The sequence below is a fragment of the Oncorhynchus clarkii genome, chromosome 28 (assembly GCF_045791955.1).
Source record: "Oncorhynchus clarkii lewisi isolate Uvic-CL-2024 chromosome 28, UVic_Ocla_1.0, whole genome shotgun sequence".
NCBI lineage: Eukaryota > Metazoa > Chordata > Actinopteri > Salmoniformes > Salmonidae > Oncorhynchus > Oncorhynchus clarkii.
In genome coordinates, this window is record NC_092174.1 from 17165036 (window position 1) to 17183992 (window position 18957).

The window sequence follows — 18957 nt, forward strand, 5'->3', positions numbered from 1 at the left end:
GCATGTTGTCAGCCTAATCAAAGGATCAGAGAATCAATCCAGTACTGAAAGCATAAGCTCCAGCTAGCTAGCACTGTAGTGCACAAAATGTGGTGAGTAGTTGACTCAAAGAGAGAGAAAGACAATAGTTGAACAGTTTTGAACAAATGTATTTCTTAACAAATTAAGGAAAAGCAAGAGTGAGAGAGAGATTTCATATTTTGTAAAAAATAAATAAAATAAAAACACTTTCACTTAGCTAGCGAATGCACCTAGCTAGTTTATCCTACTCCAACACCGATCTGAAATAGAGAGGGGTGCTAATGTTAGCTTGCTGGCTATGGCTATCCACTGGAACTGTTCTAAGTCAAGGTAAGCTTTTGGTTATATTAATTTATTGCGACCGGGGCCTGACAGTGTAACTGCTAAACTGCTTGCTGACTGTACACTGTGCTGCATGATTGTAGTGGGTTTACTTCTAGTAGCTATGTTGACTAGCTATGATGGTGACAAGGTTACCTAATATGGTGACATTAACAATGTAAGCTGTGTGTAGTAGTTAGCGGCTATAATATGACGGGTTGGCTTGGAAAGGTATTAGGAAGGTGTTCTTAATGTTTTGTACACTCAGTGCATATCATTGGTCCTCTCCGGTCCCGCCTAATAAACAATGCTGCTTTATGAGTTCAGACAGACTTGGGGGTCAGCCTGAGGGCTTTGTGTTGCGTGAGGAGCAGATACAAGGCATAGTAGTGACGCCTGATACAGGCGTGCCTTAGACTGCATTCCTCCATGCCACTCGTGATAGAGAGTTATTCTCCACCAGGGTCCCTGCTGTTGGTGGGCGGCTAACCCTAACTTCCTATCTGTCTTCCTATCTGTCACACTATTCCCTATATGGGCCCTGGTCAAATGTAGTGCACTGTATAGGGAATAGAGTGCCATTTGAGATGCAGCCTCTGCCATGCTGAAGTGATATAGACCATCCTCCCTTTAACTGAGGACACTAACTGGGCAACCGTCTGATTCACCTTTGACCCCTTAGAGATCCTGACCTAAGCAGCAAGACGTCTCCCTGCATTCCTATGGACCTTTTGTCCACTCTGAAATCGCCTAAAGCTAGAATCACATGATCCAAACAGAGTCAAAAGCACTATTGCACCATTTTCAGCTTTGTCTCATAGATTAGACATAACATAGTAAAGCTAAATCTGGGACACTCAAATTAGTATGATATATTATGTTTGGTAGGATTACATAAGACAGAAGGTTACTAAAGGTAAAAACGAATGGTCGGTGGTTGGTCAGGGTGGATGGGTGGGTGTATAACCTGAACATCTAGCAACTCAAAGGTTGCATGTTTGAATCTCATAATGGACAACTTTAGCATTTTAGCTTAATTAGCAACTTTTCAACTACTTTTAGCCAACCCTTCCGCTTTAACTTAACTCCTAACCTTAACCCTATTCCCCTAATGCTAACCCCTAGCCTAGCTAATGTTATCCACTACAAATTAGAATTCGTAACATATCATATATTTTGCAAAATCGTAGCATATTATAATTTTAGCAAATTCGTAAAATATTGTCAATTTAGCAAATTCTTAACATATCATACGAATTGTAATTTTTTATTTATCATACTAAATGGATGATGGACATCCACAAATTAATACAAAACATATAAAACGTAACATATCATAATAAATGGAGTGTCTCGGATTTACAAAAAAATTATAAAATGAAATGCTCCGAGACCAGGTTGCTATATTTGGCTGTTTGATGTTCAGTGTCTCATGACTGTTGTTAGCACAGACACGCATACACATCATGTTACCATGGTATCTCAAAAGTCGACATATTAATAGGACAATATGACTATTCACAGTGAACTTTCACTCTCAAGGGGGACAGGCTTTGTACAAACATGCTGTAGACAGCAGGTCCTGGGTTCAAATACTATTTGAAACGTTTCAAATATTTTGAATGTTTGATCTAGCCTGCCTGGAGTGACAGATGAGCTTGGTGTGCTACTATTCTATTGGTCTATTTAAATCAGGCAAGGTCAATCAAGCACAGATTAAGTATTTGAAATCATTTCAAAGAGTACTTCAACCCAGGTCTGGTACGCAGTTCTTGAGACTCGAGGCGTTTACTAAGTCCTGAAGACATCTGGAAGTGGGTGCTTTCTGTTCTGTAAATCCAGGGAGGGAAAGCAGCTGTGAGATCGCAGTGCAGCACTGCTCTGAATCTGAGTTTTGTCTAAACTCTCTCCTCGTTAATCTGCTCGTTAGGCCTTAATCTGACATGTGTTTTCATTTGGCTGTGCAGCACTGCAGCCCGCTGATCAGTAGGGAGGCAAAGGACCTCTGATGCTCTGATTACTAAAATGCACTTTAGACTGAAGATGACTGAAGAGCACATTTTACATCCATTGTCTGTGTGTGGGTAAACAGAACACACGCAGTGTTCCGTCTCAAATGGCACCCTATATAGTGCACTTCTTTTAACCAGAGCACACAAATGTAATGCACTATAAAGGGAATAAGGTGCCATTTGGGACACAGCACAGTGTTTCGTCTGGTTTAAGCCAATGTGAGTGACTACATTTGCTTTGGAAAACCCATCCAAACAATCATGACAACAGTCTTGAGAAATAACAAGGAACACAATTGCTCAAAATCAGAATTATAGAACAGTTAATACCTATTTATATATCAAGTGAATGTTTTCTGCTTAAAACAGAAGTCCTCTGGAGGAAGTCTTTACTTATACACAGGATGGTTCATTATTTTTGCATAAAAAAATGGCACCCTATTCCTTGTTTAGTGCACTACTTTTGACCAGGGCCCATTGGGCTTCTATATAGTGAATAGGGTGCCATTTGGGACTCACGCCTCCTGTCATGTTTATGTAAGTGACTCCAAATTATGTGGCTATTCAGTGAAACCCAGTCGTGAAGTTCACAAATAGTTCAACAGCAAAGATCATTGTCCCAAGACGTTAACAGGCTGGCAGGGCCACTGTGCAGGGGGTAAACATTATTGGAGTGCACTTTGCCCTAGTAGAGGAAGGACATGGGTTATACAGAGTTAAACATACAGTTGAAGTTGGGAGTTTACATACACCTTAGCCAAAAACGTTTAAACTTAGTTTTTCACAATTCCTGACATTTAATCCTGAAAAAGCGTGTGCGAGTAAAAAATCCCTGTCTTAGGTCAGTTAAGATCACCACTTCATTTTAAGAATGTGAAATGTCAGAATAATAGTGGAGAGAATAATTTATTTCAGGTTTTATTTCTTTCATCACATTCCCAGTGGGTCAGAAGTTTACATACACTCAATTAGCATTGCCTTGAAATTGTTTAACTAGGGTCAAACGTTTCGGGTAGCCTTCCACAAGCTTCTCACAATAAGATGGGTGAATTTTGGCCCATTCCTCCTGACAGAGGTGGTGTAACTGAGTCAGGTTTGTCGGCCTCCTTGCTCGCACACGCTTTTTCAGTTCTGCCCACAAATTTTCAATAGGATTGAGGTCAGGGCTTTGTGATGGCCACTCCAATACCTTGACTTTGTTGTCCTTAAGCCATTTTGCCACAACATTGGAAGTATGCTTGGAGTTACTGTCCATTTGGAAGAACCATTTGCGACCAAGCTTTAACTTCCTGACTGATGGGTTGAGATGTTGCTTCAATATATCCACATCATTTTTCAGCCTCATGATGCTATCTATTTTGTGAAGTTCAAAGCACCCCCACAGCATGATGCTGCCACCCCCGTGCTTCACGGTTGGGATGGTGTTCTTTGGCTAGCAAGCCTCCCCCTTTTTCCTCCAAACATAAGGATGGTCATTATGGCCAAATAGTTATATTTTTGTTTCATCAGACCAGAGGACATTTCTCCAAAAAGTACAATCTTTGTCCCCATGTGCATTTGCAAACCGTAGTCTGGCTTATTTATGGCGGTTTTGGAGCAGTGGCTTCTTCCTTGCTGAGCGGCCTTTCAGGTTATGTCGATATAGGACTCGTTTTACTGTGGATATAGATACTTTTGTACCTGTTTCCTCCAGCATCTTCCCAAGGTCCTTTGCTGTTGTTCTGGGATTGATTTGCACTTTTCGCAGGAAAGTAGGTTCATCTCTAGGAGACAGAATGCGTCTCCTTCCTGAGCGGTATGACGGTTGCATGGTCCCATGGTGTTTATACTTGCATACTATTGTTTGTACAGATGAACGTGGTACCTTCAGGTGTTTGGAAATTGCTCCCAAGGATGAACCAGACTTGTGGAGGTCTACAACTTTTTCTGAGGTCTTGGCTGATTTCTTTTGATTTTCCCATGATGTCAAGCAAAGAGACACTGAGTTTGAAGGTAGGCCTTGAAATACATCCACAGGTACACCTCCAATTGACTCAAATTATGTCAATTAGCCTAATAGAAGCTCCTAAAGCCATGACATCATTTTCTGGAATTTCCCAAGCTGTTTAAAGGCACAGTCAACTTAGTGCATTTAAACTTCTGACCCACTGGAATTGTGATACAGTGAATTATAAGTGACATAATCTGTCTGTAAACAATTATAATAATAATGATTTGTGTCAAGCACAAATTAGATGTCCTAACCAACTTGCCAAAACTATAGTTTGTTAACAATACATTTGTGGTGGTTGAAAAATGAGTTTTAATGACTCCAACCTAAGTGCATGTAAACATCCGACTTCAACTCTATAGCTTCAGCTACAATGAGAGAGCGAGAGGGAGAGAGATAGAGGGAATGTGTGTAGAGAAGAAAAATGAGAAACCGATGAGTGTCCAGAGTTCAGTGAGCATATACAGTAGAGTGAGAAAAGTCAGAAGAAGAAAAAAGAGGAGAACAGGAAAGGAAAAGAAAGAAGAGGAAAGGAGAGGAAATGAAAGGAGAGGAGAGGAAATGAAAGGGGAGGAAAGGAAAATAAAGGAAAGGAGAGGGAAGGAATGGAAAGGAAAGGAGAGGAAAGGAGTGGAATGGAAAGGAGAGGAAATTAGATGAAAGGAAAGTAGAAGAGAGGAAAGGAAAGGAAAGGAAAGGAGAGGAAAGGAAAGGAAAGAAGAGGAAAGGAGAGGAAAGGGAAGGGAAGGGAAGGAATGGAAATGAAAGGAAAGGAGAGGAAAGGAGAGGAGAGGAAAGAAGAGGAGAGGAAAGGAGAGGAAAGGAGAGGAACGGGAAGGATAGGAGAGGAGAGGAAAGGAGATGAAAGGAAAGTTAAGGAAAGGCAGGGACGCAAGAGCCTCAGGGCAGAAAATAAGAAATCCAGAGGTCTGTCCAAGAGGTCATAGTGCAACCGGTCATCACGCTAACTGGCCTGTGGCTCTATAACAGCCACCACCAGCCATCTAACTAACCCCAAGTCTTTCATCTGGATGACCACAATGACCACAGAGCCATAGTGGCGCAGTGGAAATGAATTGACCACACTGAGGGGATCATTCAATTAGAGTTGTATCCATTTCTCCATAGCAGGAGACCCTCGTCCCTACATAGTCTCTACATAGTCCTTACATAGTCCTTACATAGTCCCTACATAGTCCCTACATAGTCCTTACGTAGTCCCTACATAGTCCTTACATAGTCCTTACATAGTCCCTACATAGTCCTTACATAGTCCCTACATAGTCCTTACATAGTCCCTACATAGTCCCTACATAGTCCCTACATAGTCCTTACATAGTCCCTACATAGTCCTTACATAGTCCCTACATAGTCCTTACATAGTCCCTACATAGTCCTTACATAGTCCCTACATAGTCCTTACATAGTCCCTACATAGTCCCTACATAGTCCCTACATAGTCCTTACATAGTCCCTACATAGTCCCTACATAGTCCCTACATAGTCCTTACGTAGTCCCTACATAGTCCTTACATAGTCCTTACATAGTCCCTACATAGTCCCTACATAGTCCCTACATAGTCCTTACATAGTCCCTACATAGTCCCTACATAGTCCCTACATAGTCCCTACATAGTCTCTACATAGTCTCTACATAGTCCCTACATAGTCCCTACATAGTCCCTACATAGTCCCTACATAGTCTCTACATAGTCTCTACATAGTCCCTACATAGTCCCTACATAGTCCCTACATAGTCCCTACATAGTGGTGCCATTTGGTAGTCAGACAATGTCTTTGGCCAGGTCAACAGCAGCACCACTGCTGGTTGGGAGTCTGCAGGTCTGCAGTTGTGGTTTTGTTTTATATTTGTCATACCACAAAGGTTACGTCAACTACAGACAACAAGGGAACATGAAGTGTGCCTCATGCAGCCTTTAGTCCTGTAATCACCCTACATCCTGGCATTAAGATTTGATTCAGATACACGACTTGAAGTTCACGAGAGAGTAACTTCAGACAAGCACATCAGTCGTAACTCTGATGTTCGCATTAATCTTCCATAGATGTAATTGGGAGATTTGGGTGAAAATTCTAATCTCAAGCGCCAAAGATCTTAAGTTAGGATTTGTGCGTTATGGTTGCTTTTAAAACTTGTATCCTAGGCCAATGTCACGAAATGACACAGGATATACTCTTGTGAGTACATTTGGAGCCACCAACGGTATTTACGTGCAAGATGGGAGGGCAGACTGACCTTCCAAGGCTCTAATATAATCAGTCTGTCAGTTCATTTAGCTGTTAAGATTCCTGTCAACTTCAAAGTGGTGAAATAAGAGGAACATGCCCATGGAACCGAGAACAAACAAACAGATTGTTGTAGAAGTTCATGACCCAATTTAGTTCCTTAGAAGCAAAACCACAAACAACCCATGTTGGATCCAACAATACACCTGGCCTTTCCTGATTTTGCCTCCACTGCTGAGGAAAGCAGTTGGAAAGAGCCATTCTGCTTCCATTGAAACAAACACATTGAGGCTAAACACATTGGTGTGTCTGGAAGTTGACACGCTAGGTAAAACCTAAATGTAAACGGCTGATTGAACAGTAGGCCATGCTGATGTGGCATTTCTCCTTAGAATCATTATGGGTATGATTCATAACGATTCAAAGTACTGTCTGTGATTATGAGTATGATTCAGAATGAATCAAAGTGCTGTCTGTGATTATGAGTATGATTCAGAACGATTCAAAGTGCTGTCTGTGATTATGAGTATGATTCAGAATGAATCAAAGTGCTGTCTGTGATTATGAGTATGATTCAGAACGATTCAAAGTGCTGTCTGTGATTATGAGTATGATTCAGAAAGATTCAAAGTGCTGTCTGTGATTATGAGTATGATTCAGAAAGATTCAAAGTGCTGTCTGTGATTATGAGTATGATTCAGAATGAATCAAAGTGCTGTCTGTGATTATGAGTATGATTCAGAACGATTCAAAGTGCTGTCTGTGATTATGAGTATGATTCAAACCTCCTTCCTAACCTTTCGCTCTATTGCTCTCTCTCTCTCTCGCTGTGTCATGGTCTCACGCTCGAGGAAACTGTTCAAACAAATTTAAAAAACGGTCATGCAATTTTAGTGTCAGTGTGAGATAAGTCTGTCTTTGGTTAGATTTAGGATTAAATCCCAAATAGCACCCTATTCCATAGTGCAACATTTTGACCGGGACACACTCTGTCTTTGATGCTTCTCCACATTGGCCACAGTCATGCTGGCATATCGACTCAAGGCACAGAGCATCTCCACAAAAGCCTTATTGATGTTATTTTGATATCTGACCACTCCATGAATGTTATTGTGTCAGTTCCGACTGTGATTTCAAGGGAAGAGTTCAAAACTGCATTTCTCCAGCAAACCTCCTTTCTAACCTTTCCATTTTAGCGCTCTCTCTGTCTCTGTCTCTGTCTCTGTCTCTGTCTCTGTCTCTCTCTCTCTCTCTCTCTCTCTCTCTCTCTCTCTCTCTGTCTCTCTCTCTCTCTCTGTCTCTCTCTCTCTCCCTCTCTGTGTCTGTCTCTCTCTCTCTCTCTCTCTCTCTCTCTCTCTCTCTCTCTGTCTCTCTCTCTCTCCCTCTCTGTGTCTGTCTGTCTCTCTCTCTCTCTCCCTGTCTCTCTCTCTCTCTCTCTCTCTCTCTCTCTCCATCTCTCTCTATCTCTCTCTCTCTCTCTCTCTCCCTGTCTCTCTCTCTCTCTCTCTCTATCTCTCTCTATCTCTCTGTCTCTGTCTCTCCCTCTCTCTCTCTCTGTAACACAATAAAATAACAATAACGAGACTATACACAAGGAATACCGGTACTGTCACGACTTTTGCCGAAGTTGGTCTCTCTCCTTGTTCCGGCGGCGTTCGGCGGTCGAAGTCACCGACCTTCCAGCCATCGTTGAACCACTTTTCATTTTCCATTGGTTTTGTCTTGTCTTCCATCACACCTGGTTCCAATTCCATCAATTCCATGTTGTGTAATTAACCCTCGGGTTCCCCCCCATGTCCTTGTCCGTAATTGCTTCTTGTAGTACAACGGTATGCTGTTATTTACAGGGTTTTGTTTGGCCCATTAATTGTATTGTTCTGTTGACGGTGGTTTATGGATATTAAACGAAACCGTTGTAAATCAGTTTCCGCTCTCCTGCACCTGACTTCTCTGCCGCCAGTACACACCTCACTACAGGTACCGAGTCAATGTGCAGGGGTACGAGATAGTTGAGCTAATTGAGGTAAAATGTGCATGTAGGTAGGGGTAAATGTGACTAAACATAGATATTACTGCATGGTCGGAACTAGAAGCACAAACATTTCGCTACACTCACATTAACATCTGCTAACCATGTGTATTTGTGACCAATGAAATTGTATTTGATTTTGACAATCAGGATAGATAACTAACAGAGTAGTAGCAGCGCATGTAAAGAGCGTGAAAGAGCGTGATTGTGTGTGTGTGTGTGTGTGTGTGTGTGTGTGTGTGTGTGTGTGTGTGTGTGTGTGTGTAGTATGTGTGAGTCTGTGAGTAGAGTTCAGTGAGTGTGAAGAGAGCCAGTTCAAGAGGGTCAGTGAAAATAAAAAGGGGGTCAATGCAAATAGACAGGGTAGATATTTGATGAACTGTTCAGCAGTCTTATGGCTTGGGGGGTAGAAGCTGTAAAGGAGCCTTTTGTTCCCAGACTTGGCGCTCTGGTACTGCTTGCCGTGCGGTAGCAAAGAGAACAGTCTATGACTTGGGTGTCTGGAGTCTTTGACAATTTTTATGACCTCCCTCTGACACCACCTGGTATAGAGGTCCTGGATGACATGCCATTGAGCTCGGCGCCAGTGATACACTGGCCCATATGCACTACAATCTGTAGCGCCTTATGGTCAGATGCCAAGCAGTTGCCTTACCAAGCGGTGATGCAGCCAGTCAAGACGCTCTCAATGGTGCAGCTGTATAACGTTTTGAGGATATGAGGGCCCATGCCAAATCTTTTCAGCCTCCTAAAGGGGGAAGAGGTTTTGTCGTACCCTCTTCACGACTGTGTTGGTGTATTTGGACCATGATAGGTCCTTAGTGATGTGGACACAGAGGAACTTGAAGCTCTCAACCCCCTCCACTACAGCCTCTTCGATGTGAATGGGGCGTGCTCGGCCCTCCATTTCCTGTAGTCCACGATCAGCTCCTTGGTCTTTCTGATGTTGAGGGAGAGGTTGTTGCTCGGGCACCACACTGAAAACATAATTATAGACCTCTCGTTCGAAGAAAAACCCTGAATGTTTTGGACTAATGCTTGAAGGCAAAAAGAACCATCACGTTTAAAATTCTTTGGTTGGATAGTCATCAGGAACATGTATGTTCTATTTGGCTCTGTAATTTAATTAAAATATAGGGGAGCGATGGCAGACACCTAGTGGTCTGCATCCCAAATGGCACCCTATTCCCTATATTGTGTAATACTTTTGACCAGAGGTGTCCAAAGTAGTGTAATAGGGAATAGGGTGACATTTGGGATGCAGTCAGGCACTGCAGCTTCCCCGGACATTCTATCTGATAAGGGAGGAATTCAGTTCAGACAATACATTTCTATTAGGATGAGCCATAAGAAAGTCAAACTGTGGGTGTTGCTTTTACGCCAAACATAACGTTTTGCATTGTTGCCAAAAAGTTCAATTTTGGTTTCATCTGACCAGAGCACCTTCTTCCACATGTTTGGTGTGTCTCCCAGGTGGCTTGTGGCAAACTTTAAACGACACTTTTTATGGATATCTTTAAGAAATGGCTTTCTTCTTGCCACTCTTCCATAAAGGCCAGATTTGTGCAATATACGACTGATTGTTGTCCTATGGACAGAGTCTCCCACCTCAGCTGTAGATCTCTGCAGTTCATCCAGAGTGATCATGGGCCTCTTGGCTGCATCTCTGATCAGTCTTCTCCTTGTATGAGCTGAAAGTTTAGAGGGACGGCCAGGTCTTGGTAGATTTGCAGTGGTCTGATACTCCTTCCATTTCAATATTATCGCTTGCACAATGCTCCTTGGGATGTTTAAAGCTTGGGAAATCTTTTTGTATCCAAATCCGGCTTTAAACTTCTTCACAACAGTATCTCGGACCTGCCTGGTGTGTTCCTTGTTCTTCATGATGCTCTCTGCGCTTTTAACGGACCTCTGAGACTATCACAGTGCAGGTGCATTTATACGGAGACTTGATTACACACAGGTGGATTGTATTTATCATCATTAGTCATTTAGGTCAACATTGGATCATTCAGAGATCCTCACTGAACTTCTGGAGAGAGTTTGCTGCACTGAAAGTAAAGGGGCTGAATAATTTTGCACGCCCAATTTTTCAGTTTTTGATTTGTTAAAAAAGTTTGAAATATCCAATAAATGTCGTTCCACTTCATGATTGTGTCCCACTTGTTGTTGATTCTTCACAAAACAATACAGTTTTATATCTTTATGTTTGAAGTCTGAAATGTGGCAAAAGGTCGCAAAGTTCAAGGGGGCCGAATACTTTCGCAAGGCACTGTATATATATATATATATATATATATATATATATGACCAAAATTATGTGGACATCTGCTCGTCGCACATTTCATTGCGAAGTCATGGGCGTTAATATGCAGTTGATTCCCTCGTTGCTGCTATAACAGCCTCCCCTCTTCTGGGAAGGCTTTCCAGTAGATGTTGGAACATTGCTGCGGGGCTTGCTTCCATTCAGCCACAAGAGCATTAGTGAGGTTGGGCACTGATATTGGCGATTATATGCCTGGCTCGCAGTCGGCGTTCCAATTCATCGCAAAGGTGTTTGATGGGGTTTAGGTCAGGGCTCTGTCCATGCCAGTCAAGTTCTTCCACACCGATCTCAACAAACCATTTCTGTATGGACCGTGAGACTGCCAGATGGTGATTCATCACTCCATAGAATGCGTTTCCCCTGGTCCAGAGTCCAATGTTGGCAGGCTTTACACCACTCCAGCCAACGCTTGGCATTGCGCATGGGGATCTTAGGCTTGTGTGCAGCTGCTCGGCCATGGAAACCCATTTCATGAAGCTCCCGACGAACAGTTATTGTGCTGACGTTGCTTCCAGAGGCAGTTTGGAACTTGGTAGTGAGTGTTGCACTTCACAATAGCAGCACACAACAGGACTTGTTGTAAAGGTGGCACCCTACGATGGTGCCACGTTGAAAGTCCATAGTATGGGTCAACCTACTGTCAATGTTTGTCTGTGGAGATTGCATGGCTGTGTGCTCGATTTTATACACCTGTCAGCAAAGGGTGTGAATCCACAAATTTTAAGGTGTGTCCGCATACTTTTGTATATATATATATATTAAGGAGTGAGGCAGTGAGGCAGTCACACTCCTTTTGTATTTTCTATGTTTTTTACTGAACAGATAAGACAGTAGAGAGAAGACAGGAAAGGTAGGAGGAGGTGGAGTCAACAGTGGGCCGGATTTGAACCCATGCCGACATGTGTGCCGGGGTCAGTGCCACCACTGTAAGACAACGACCCTAACCGTTTCAGTCATATGTTTTATAGGTGACATTGAAATATCACGTTTTGGAGTTTGGTTTGCAGATGTTGTTGATGAAAGGAAAAGGGGTAAGTTTTCTCGTAGGAATCTGTGGTTTTGCCACGGCCCCTCATTTGATATTTTTTTTGTTTAATAACCAAAAACAACATTCACATTTACCAAACCGTGACTATGAGCTATAAAATAAATCCTCACAACAAATATTACAGTAAACCTATCATCAAAGTAAAAAACACAGGCTCGGTTGGCGTTACAACTCGGAGACGCAATGTCAACAGTGATTAATTTACTGGAGAATCTGGCGGTGTTCCAATGGTTCCAAAGAACTACATCTCTCCTTATAGATCCTGTACACTATATACAGAGCCTTCGGAAAGTATTCAGAACCCTTGACTTTTTCCACATTTTGTTACGTTACAGGCTTATTCTAAAATGGATTAAATAAAATAAAAATCCTCATCAATCTACACACAATACCCCATAATGACAAAGCGAAAACAGGTATTTAGAAATGTGAGCAAATTTATGCAAAAATTAAAACTGAAATATCTTATTTAAATAAGTATTCATACCCTTTGCTTTGAGACGCGAAAAATTTAGCTCAGGTTCATCCGGTTTCTATTGATCATCCTTGAGATGTTTCTACAACTTGATTGGAAAGCACCTGTGGTGAATTCAATTGATTGGTCATGCTTTGGAAAGGCACACACCTGTCTATATAAGGTCCCACAGTTGACAGTGCATGTCAGAGGAAAAACCAAGCCATGAGGTCGAAGGTATTGTCCGTAGAGCTCTGAGACAGGATTGTGTTGAGGCACAGATCTGGGAAAGGGTACCAAAAAACATTCTGCAGCATTGAAGGTCCTCCAGAACACAGTGGCCTCCATCATTCTTGAATGGAAGAAGTTTGGAACCACCAAGACTCTTCCTAGAGCTGGCCACCTGGCCAAACTGAGAAAAAGGGGGAGAAGGGCCTTGGTCAGGGAGGTGACCAAGAACCCGATGGTCACTCTGACAGAGCTCTGAGTTCCTCTGTGGAGATGGGAGAACCTTCCAGAAAGACAACCATCTCTGCAGTACTTTACCAATCAGGCCCTTTTGGTAGATGGAAGCCACTCCTCAGTAAAATGCACATGACAGCCTGCTTGGAGTTTGCCAAAACTCACCTAAAGATTCTCAGACCATGAAAAACAAGATTCTCTGGTGTGATGAAACCAAAATTGAACTCTATGGCCTGAATGGCAGGCGTCACGTCTGGAGGAAACCTGGCACCATCCCTACGGTGAAGCATGGTTGTGGCAGCATCATGCTGTGAGGGTGTTTTTCCGCTAGTCAGGATCGAGGCAAAGATGAACGGAGCAAAGTACAGAGATCCTTGATGAAAACCTGCTCAAGAGCGCTCAGGACCTCAGACTGGGTTGAAGGTTCACCCTCCAACAGGACAACAACCCCAAGCAGACAGCCAAGACAGCGCAGGATTAGCTTCAGGACAATTCTTTGAATGTCATTGAGTGGCCCAGCCAGAGCCCGGACTTGAACCCGATCGCACATCTCTGGAGAGACCTGAAAATAGCTGTGCAGCAATGCTCCCCATCCAACTTGAGAGAGCTTGAGAGGATCTGCAGAGAAGAATGGGAGAAACTCCCCAAATACAGGTGTGCCAAGCTTGTAGCATCATACCCAAGAAGATTTGAGGCTGTAATTGCTGCCAAAGGTGCTTTAACAAAGTACTGAGTAAAGGGTATGAATACTTATGTAAATGTGACATTTACATTTCTTTCTCTTTAATAAATTAGCAAAAATGTCTAAATAACTTTATTTCTTTGTTATTATTGGGTATTGTGTGTAGGTTGATGAGGTGTAACAACAATTCAATCAATTTTAGAATGAGGCTGTAACCCAACAAAATGTGGAACAAGTCAAGGGGTCTGAATACTTTCCAAAGGCACCGTATTGTAATGTATGTCAGAATGAATATTACAGTAAATCTATCATCAGATTCAAAAACACAGACTTGATTGCTCTCTAAAAACCTAGGGATGCAGTAGCAAGGAACTGAAGGCATTCCAAGCATGGTTCCAAAGAACATCTCTCCTTATAGAAAGCTATACACTATCCAGTATCTGCCAGAATCCTAAAGAGTGCTCACATTTTATAGGTCCCTTGGTGGTGAAATGTGATCTAATAGTAGTCAAGGACCCCATGTGCAAGACAGTCAGTGAGCCTGTGATTTACACAGACAAAGGGATCATTGTACAAATGGGGTTATTTATGGTAGATTGTGAACATGTGGGCGTTAGTGAGAATGCACACTTATCCTAAGGTGCAGAATGCATGTGTGTTGTTGTGTGTGTGTGTGTCTGTCAGATACTGTATGTGTGACCCAAATCATAATCAATGATCGGCACTAGGTAGCACAGCTAAAGACAGGGACTAGGCAAAAAATAAGTGATCTTTGACCCAACAATATTGTAAACAGCACTACAGAGCAAATCAAATAATAAAACCAAAACACATTGATCCAATTATATTTCCTCTCAAATGACAACACCCTTAAGTAGGTAATGGTTGATGCTCCAGTCTAGTCCTCTTCCATGTTCACATCAAGCATCTCACAGTAGGAGTGTTTATTTATGATCAGTTTTGCCATGTAGACCTAAATTAATAGAAAACATGGGGGGGGGGGGAGGGGGGATCAGCACTCTTACTCTGATACCTACGGCCCCAGAAGGAGTCCTTGGAATATAAAGTTCTTATATTGACCAATAGGTGGCAGAGTCACACACTACGTCCAGAAAAAGAGCGCTTTACGTACTTGCATTCTCGGTCCTCCAGATCAAAATGTGGGTTAAAGTTGATGAGTATCTTCTGGCCCGGTTCTGGGGCTGATATCACCCACATACATTGCTGTGATGGAGGGTATGAGTTCGGATAGCCAGTCGAGGTGAGATAATCTGCATTGGTTATCTCAATGTTATCTCCACATTTATCTGCAACTAAAACAGACAGAGATAATTATTTAAGAACGAATTCCGTGAGCGAGAAATTACATCTGATTTTTGAATGAACAGGAAAAAACAAGATGATGTTGTAGGCGACCCTTTAAAATATATATATTTTATAATTCAGAAAAAAGAGTAATAACGCTCTGCCAATCGTCAGTGGAAATTATTAACAGAAGATGTAAAAACACACATTTTACCAGTGTACTTTTTTCAAAACTAGTGAAGCATGAGATATGAGTCAGAAATAAGCAACTTTGTGTCATTTTTGTATCTTTTTTTGTTGTTATTTACTACATGAATAGTAAATAACATAGCAAATATAAAGACATGCTCTCACAAGTGCCCATTTACCGACACCATACATGAGAACGAACACCTTGGAACAAAAATCATGTATTCCCTCTCCCTACTGTTGAGGGAACGATACCTTTAGATAAATACATAACCAAGCAACTCTACCGCTTTGGAAAGGTTGACTTTCAACTGATTTAGACGAGAGAGCTTAGGCTTCAGATGCGTCTTGCAAACCCCTGTACTGTAGCCTAGATGCACCTCCGTAGACGTGACGAAAACAGGTGAGTCGTGATTTCAAATCGTCCAAATTAAGGCTTTTATAAGGCCAATGTTAGAAAATATGAGATTTCAACAGTCTACACTTACCGCTTTGAATCAATGGAGCCACAACAATGAGTTGGGTTGAAAATAACAGTATAAATCCACAATACATCATTGGACTGTAAAATACACAAATCTGTAAAAAAAAAAAAAAAAAAAGATAAAAAATTAACTTTGATATTTCCACGGTTTTATAGTCCTCAAAGCAAAACAACAAATGTCTCAGAAATGTAGGAGAAATTTGTCTGACAGCTTCAGGTTGCCAGCATCCTTTAGTAGCCTATTCAGCTGCTGTTTCCTCTTTCCTCGGAAAGTCGTGTTTCTCTCGCAGAATAAGAACTTGCCATTTCCCAGGAAAATAAAAATAATAATAATCCAAACGCAGAAAACAATTGTTGATTCTGAAAATCCAGACGCCTAAAGTGCCCCAACAGTTAGCCTATCAATCGATAACTGATAATTGTATATCAAAAGTGGAATAATAAACTTAAAAGATTCAATAATATCTCATCCACTCACTACTACCCCGTCTAAAATCCCCAATTCCTATTCCTTTTGACTGCATTCGTTCGGTAACGGTTCGGCCCTTTTCCGATGCGCGCTGTCTGACCGACACAGTAGAATGTCAGAGGGTCACTCTCATTCGACTTGACGCCAACTGTGAAAGTAACAGTGGCATTTCCACTCACAAAATTCCAGCTCCAAGACGCAAACACGCACAGACAGATGACTACGAGAAGAGTGGGCAGGAGCGAAAGACACTGTGCGCCCTCCTCCCGCTGGCGCACAGCAGAGGGAGATGTTCTGGATTGGAAGGAATGAAGATAATACACAAACAAAGTTGAACCATTCATTTTAATATACTAATCTTACGCTACCTGTCGCAAATTCAAAAAACAACATGCGTTGAACGTATAACAATAGGCCCTTATAACAATGGCATAAGGGGTTTTGCGGAATAATCACTTTAAGCACTACACTTGATGCCTTGCTTCTGATAGATCCTTGCTTCTGCAGTAGGCTACTATATTCTTGTGCAATTACAGTATTATATATTGTTTTACTGGCACTTCAATTCTAAGAGGAATATTTTGATATATGGAAAGCTGTCTTCTGTTCCAATTAAGAACGCATTAAGAATGCTGCCATGTCCCTAACAGTTTTCTGTAGCCTATTGCTTATTAAAGCAGAGTGTGTCGGCCAACTCTTATCTAATGATCACACAACATTCTAACAGTCTGTTAAAAGATCAGGCTTGCTATCGCTGAAGGGAGTGAGAAAGAAAGTAACTCAATCATCAGCACACTGTTTTTTTTAAACCCCCCCCCCCCCCCACAAACACACACACAAAATAAAAATATTCTGCAATGACAAAAGATTTGACTAAAGGCAGCACATTTCATAAAATCTCTCGCCATAGCTAGCTCCCGTATGATAAGTAACATCCACATTTTGTAAGAATACATCTTAAACCCTATCACCACCTGGTGCAACTGTTCAAGCTCAAGTCCCACCTGTCCATACAATCTTGTTCATTATGATGTAAAAGGGAAAACGGATCCTAGATCAGTACTCCTACTCTGAGATGCATTATGAATAGGAGCCCAAATCTCTCATTTGGAAGTAGGAACGATTGACTCTGTGCATCTGGGTTGAGGTTGGTAAGTTTCTGAAGAGGATGTCAAGGGCTCTACCACTGACTGCCAGTCACACCGGACTGAGTGTGTTGAGTTAAGTTGTGTCATAGTAACAGGTCTTATGTGACAGAACTACACTGTGGTGTGTGTGTGTGTGTGTGTGTGTGTGTGTGTGTGTGTGTGTGTGTGTGTGTGTGTGTGTGTGTGTGTGTGTGTGTGTGTGTGTGTGTGGGCAGCCAGGTCACCCGTGATACAAGTCAGTATTCGACTTCCATCCATGTCTGAGGACGTTGGGATATGCCGTGGAAACTGGCCACTAGGGGCAACAATGAGCGCTGTTACCTTCAAGTAGGTTTTGGTTTTGTTAAGGCGTAGTAAATAGTGGACGGATGTCAGCATCTGCTTCTGATTCCAAAGGTTGGAGGTTCAAATACAATGATAGAAAGTTATTTGGTTTTAAGCCTACCCCAAACATTAACCCTTACCTTAACAATTCAGAGTTAATGCCTAAACTTAACACTTCGCAATTTGAAATTTGGAACAATTTCAAAATTTGACGTTTGAGAAACATGGATGAACATCTAATTCTGACGTGAGACTGTGAGACCTTGTGGGTGTGGGTATGAGTGTGTGGGTAGGAGTGTGTATGTGTGGGTATGAGTGTGTGGGTATGAGTGTGTATGTGTGGGTATGAGTGTGTATGTGGGGGTATGAGTGTGTGGGTATGAGTGTGTGGGTATGAGTGTGTATGTGTGGGTATGAGTGTGTGGGTGTGGGTATGAGTGTGTGGATGTGCGTATGAGTGTGTGGGTATGAGTGTGTGGGTGTGGGTATAAGTGTGTGGGTGTGGGTATGAGTGTGTATGTGTGGGTATGAGTGTGTGGGTGTGGGTATGAGTGTGTGGGTGTGGGTATGAGTGTGTGGGTGTGGGTATGAGTGTGTGGGTGTGGGTATGAGTGTGTGGGTGTGGGTATGAGTGTGTGGGTGTGGGTATGAGTGTGTGGGTGTGGGTATGAGTGTGTATGTGCGGATGTGGGTATGGGTATGTATGTGTGGGTGTGGGTATGAGTGTGTATGTGTGGGTGTGTGTGTGTATGAGTGGGTGAGGGTATGGGTGTGTATGTATGGGTGTGGGTGTGTATGTTTGGGTATGGGTGTGTATGTGTGGGTGTGTATGTGTATGTGTATGTGTGGGTGTGGGTGTGGGTGTGTATGTGTGGGTATGTGTGGGTATGGGTGTGTATGTGTGGGTGTGGGGGTGTATGTGTGGGTGTGGGTATGGGTATGTATGTATGGGTATGGGTGTGTATGTGTGCGTGTTGGTATGGGTGTGTATGTGTGGGTGTGGGTGTGGGTGTGGGTGGGGGTGGGTATGGGTGTGTGGGTGTGTATATGTGGGTGTGTGTGGGTATGTGTGGGTGTGTATGTGTGGGTGTGTGTGGGTATGGGTGTGTATGTGCGGGTGTGTATGTGTGGGTATGTGTGGGTGTGTATGTGTGGGTGTGTGTGGGTATGGGTGTGTATGTGTGGGTGTGAGTGTTTGTGTACAGTGATAAATGATCTTACTGTCAGAGGAGGGAGGAGGATGTCGGTGTTTGAGACATTTGCTTAGTATCTATTGAGGCACTTCACAGGAACAGGGCTTGAATTCCTGTAAAATGTTATCATGTGTTCGATGAACTTGTCACAGTATATTTTTCTCATTGAAGTTGGGATTTCAACTGTATGCCATTCCTATGCATCATGGGGGATCATGCGCAAGTCAAGGGAAAACAATAAGTGTGTTTGTGT

The 18957-nt window shown here is 42.4% G+C and overlaps 1 protein-coding gene across 2 annotated transcripts in view; it reads right to left on the minus strand.

The window, feature by feature from the left end:
• LOC139386648 (neuropilin-1a-like) overlaps positions 1-16295 on the minus strand; it is a 50448-nt gene extending 34153 nt beyond the window's left edge. Inside the window, exons 1-2 of one of the 2 annotated variants that reach the window (XM_071132405.1) lie at positions 15575-16295; positions 14725-14905 (exon numbers count right to left, since the gene is read on the minus strand). In XM_071132405.1, the coding sequence (XP_070988506.1) occupies positions 14725-14905; positions 15575-15644 (251 nt within the window). In that variant the 5' untranslated portion in view covers positions 15645-16295. The remainder of the gene's footprint in view (positions 1-14724; positions 14906-15574) is intronic. The other variant, XM_071132406.1, reaches the window with a different exon arrangement.
• Positions 16296-18957: the final 2662 nt, after the last annotated feature.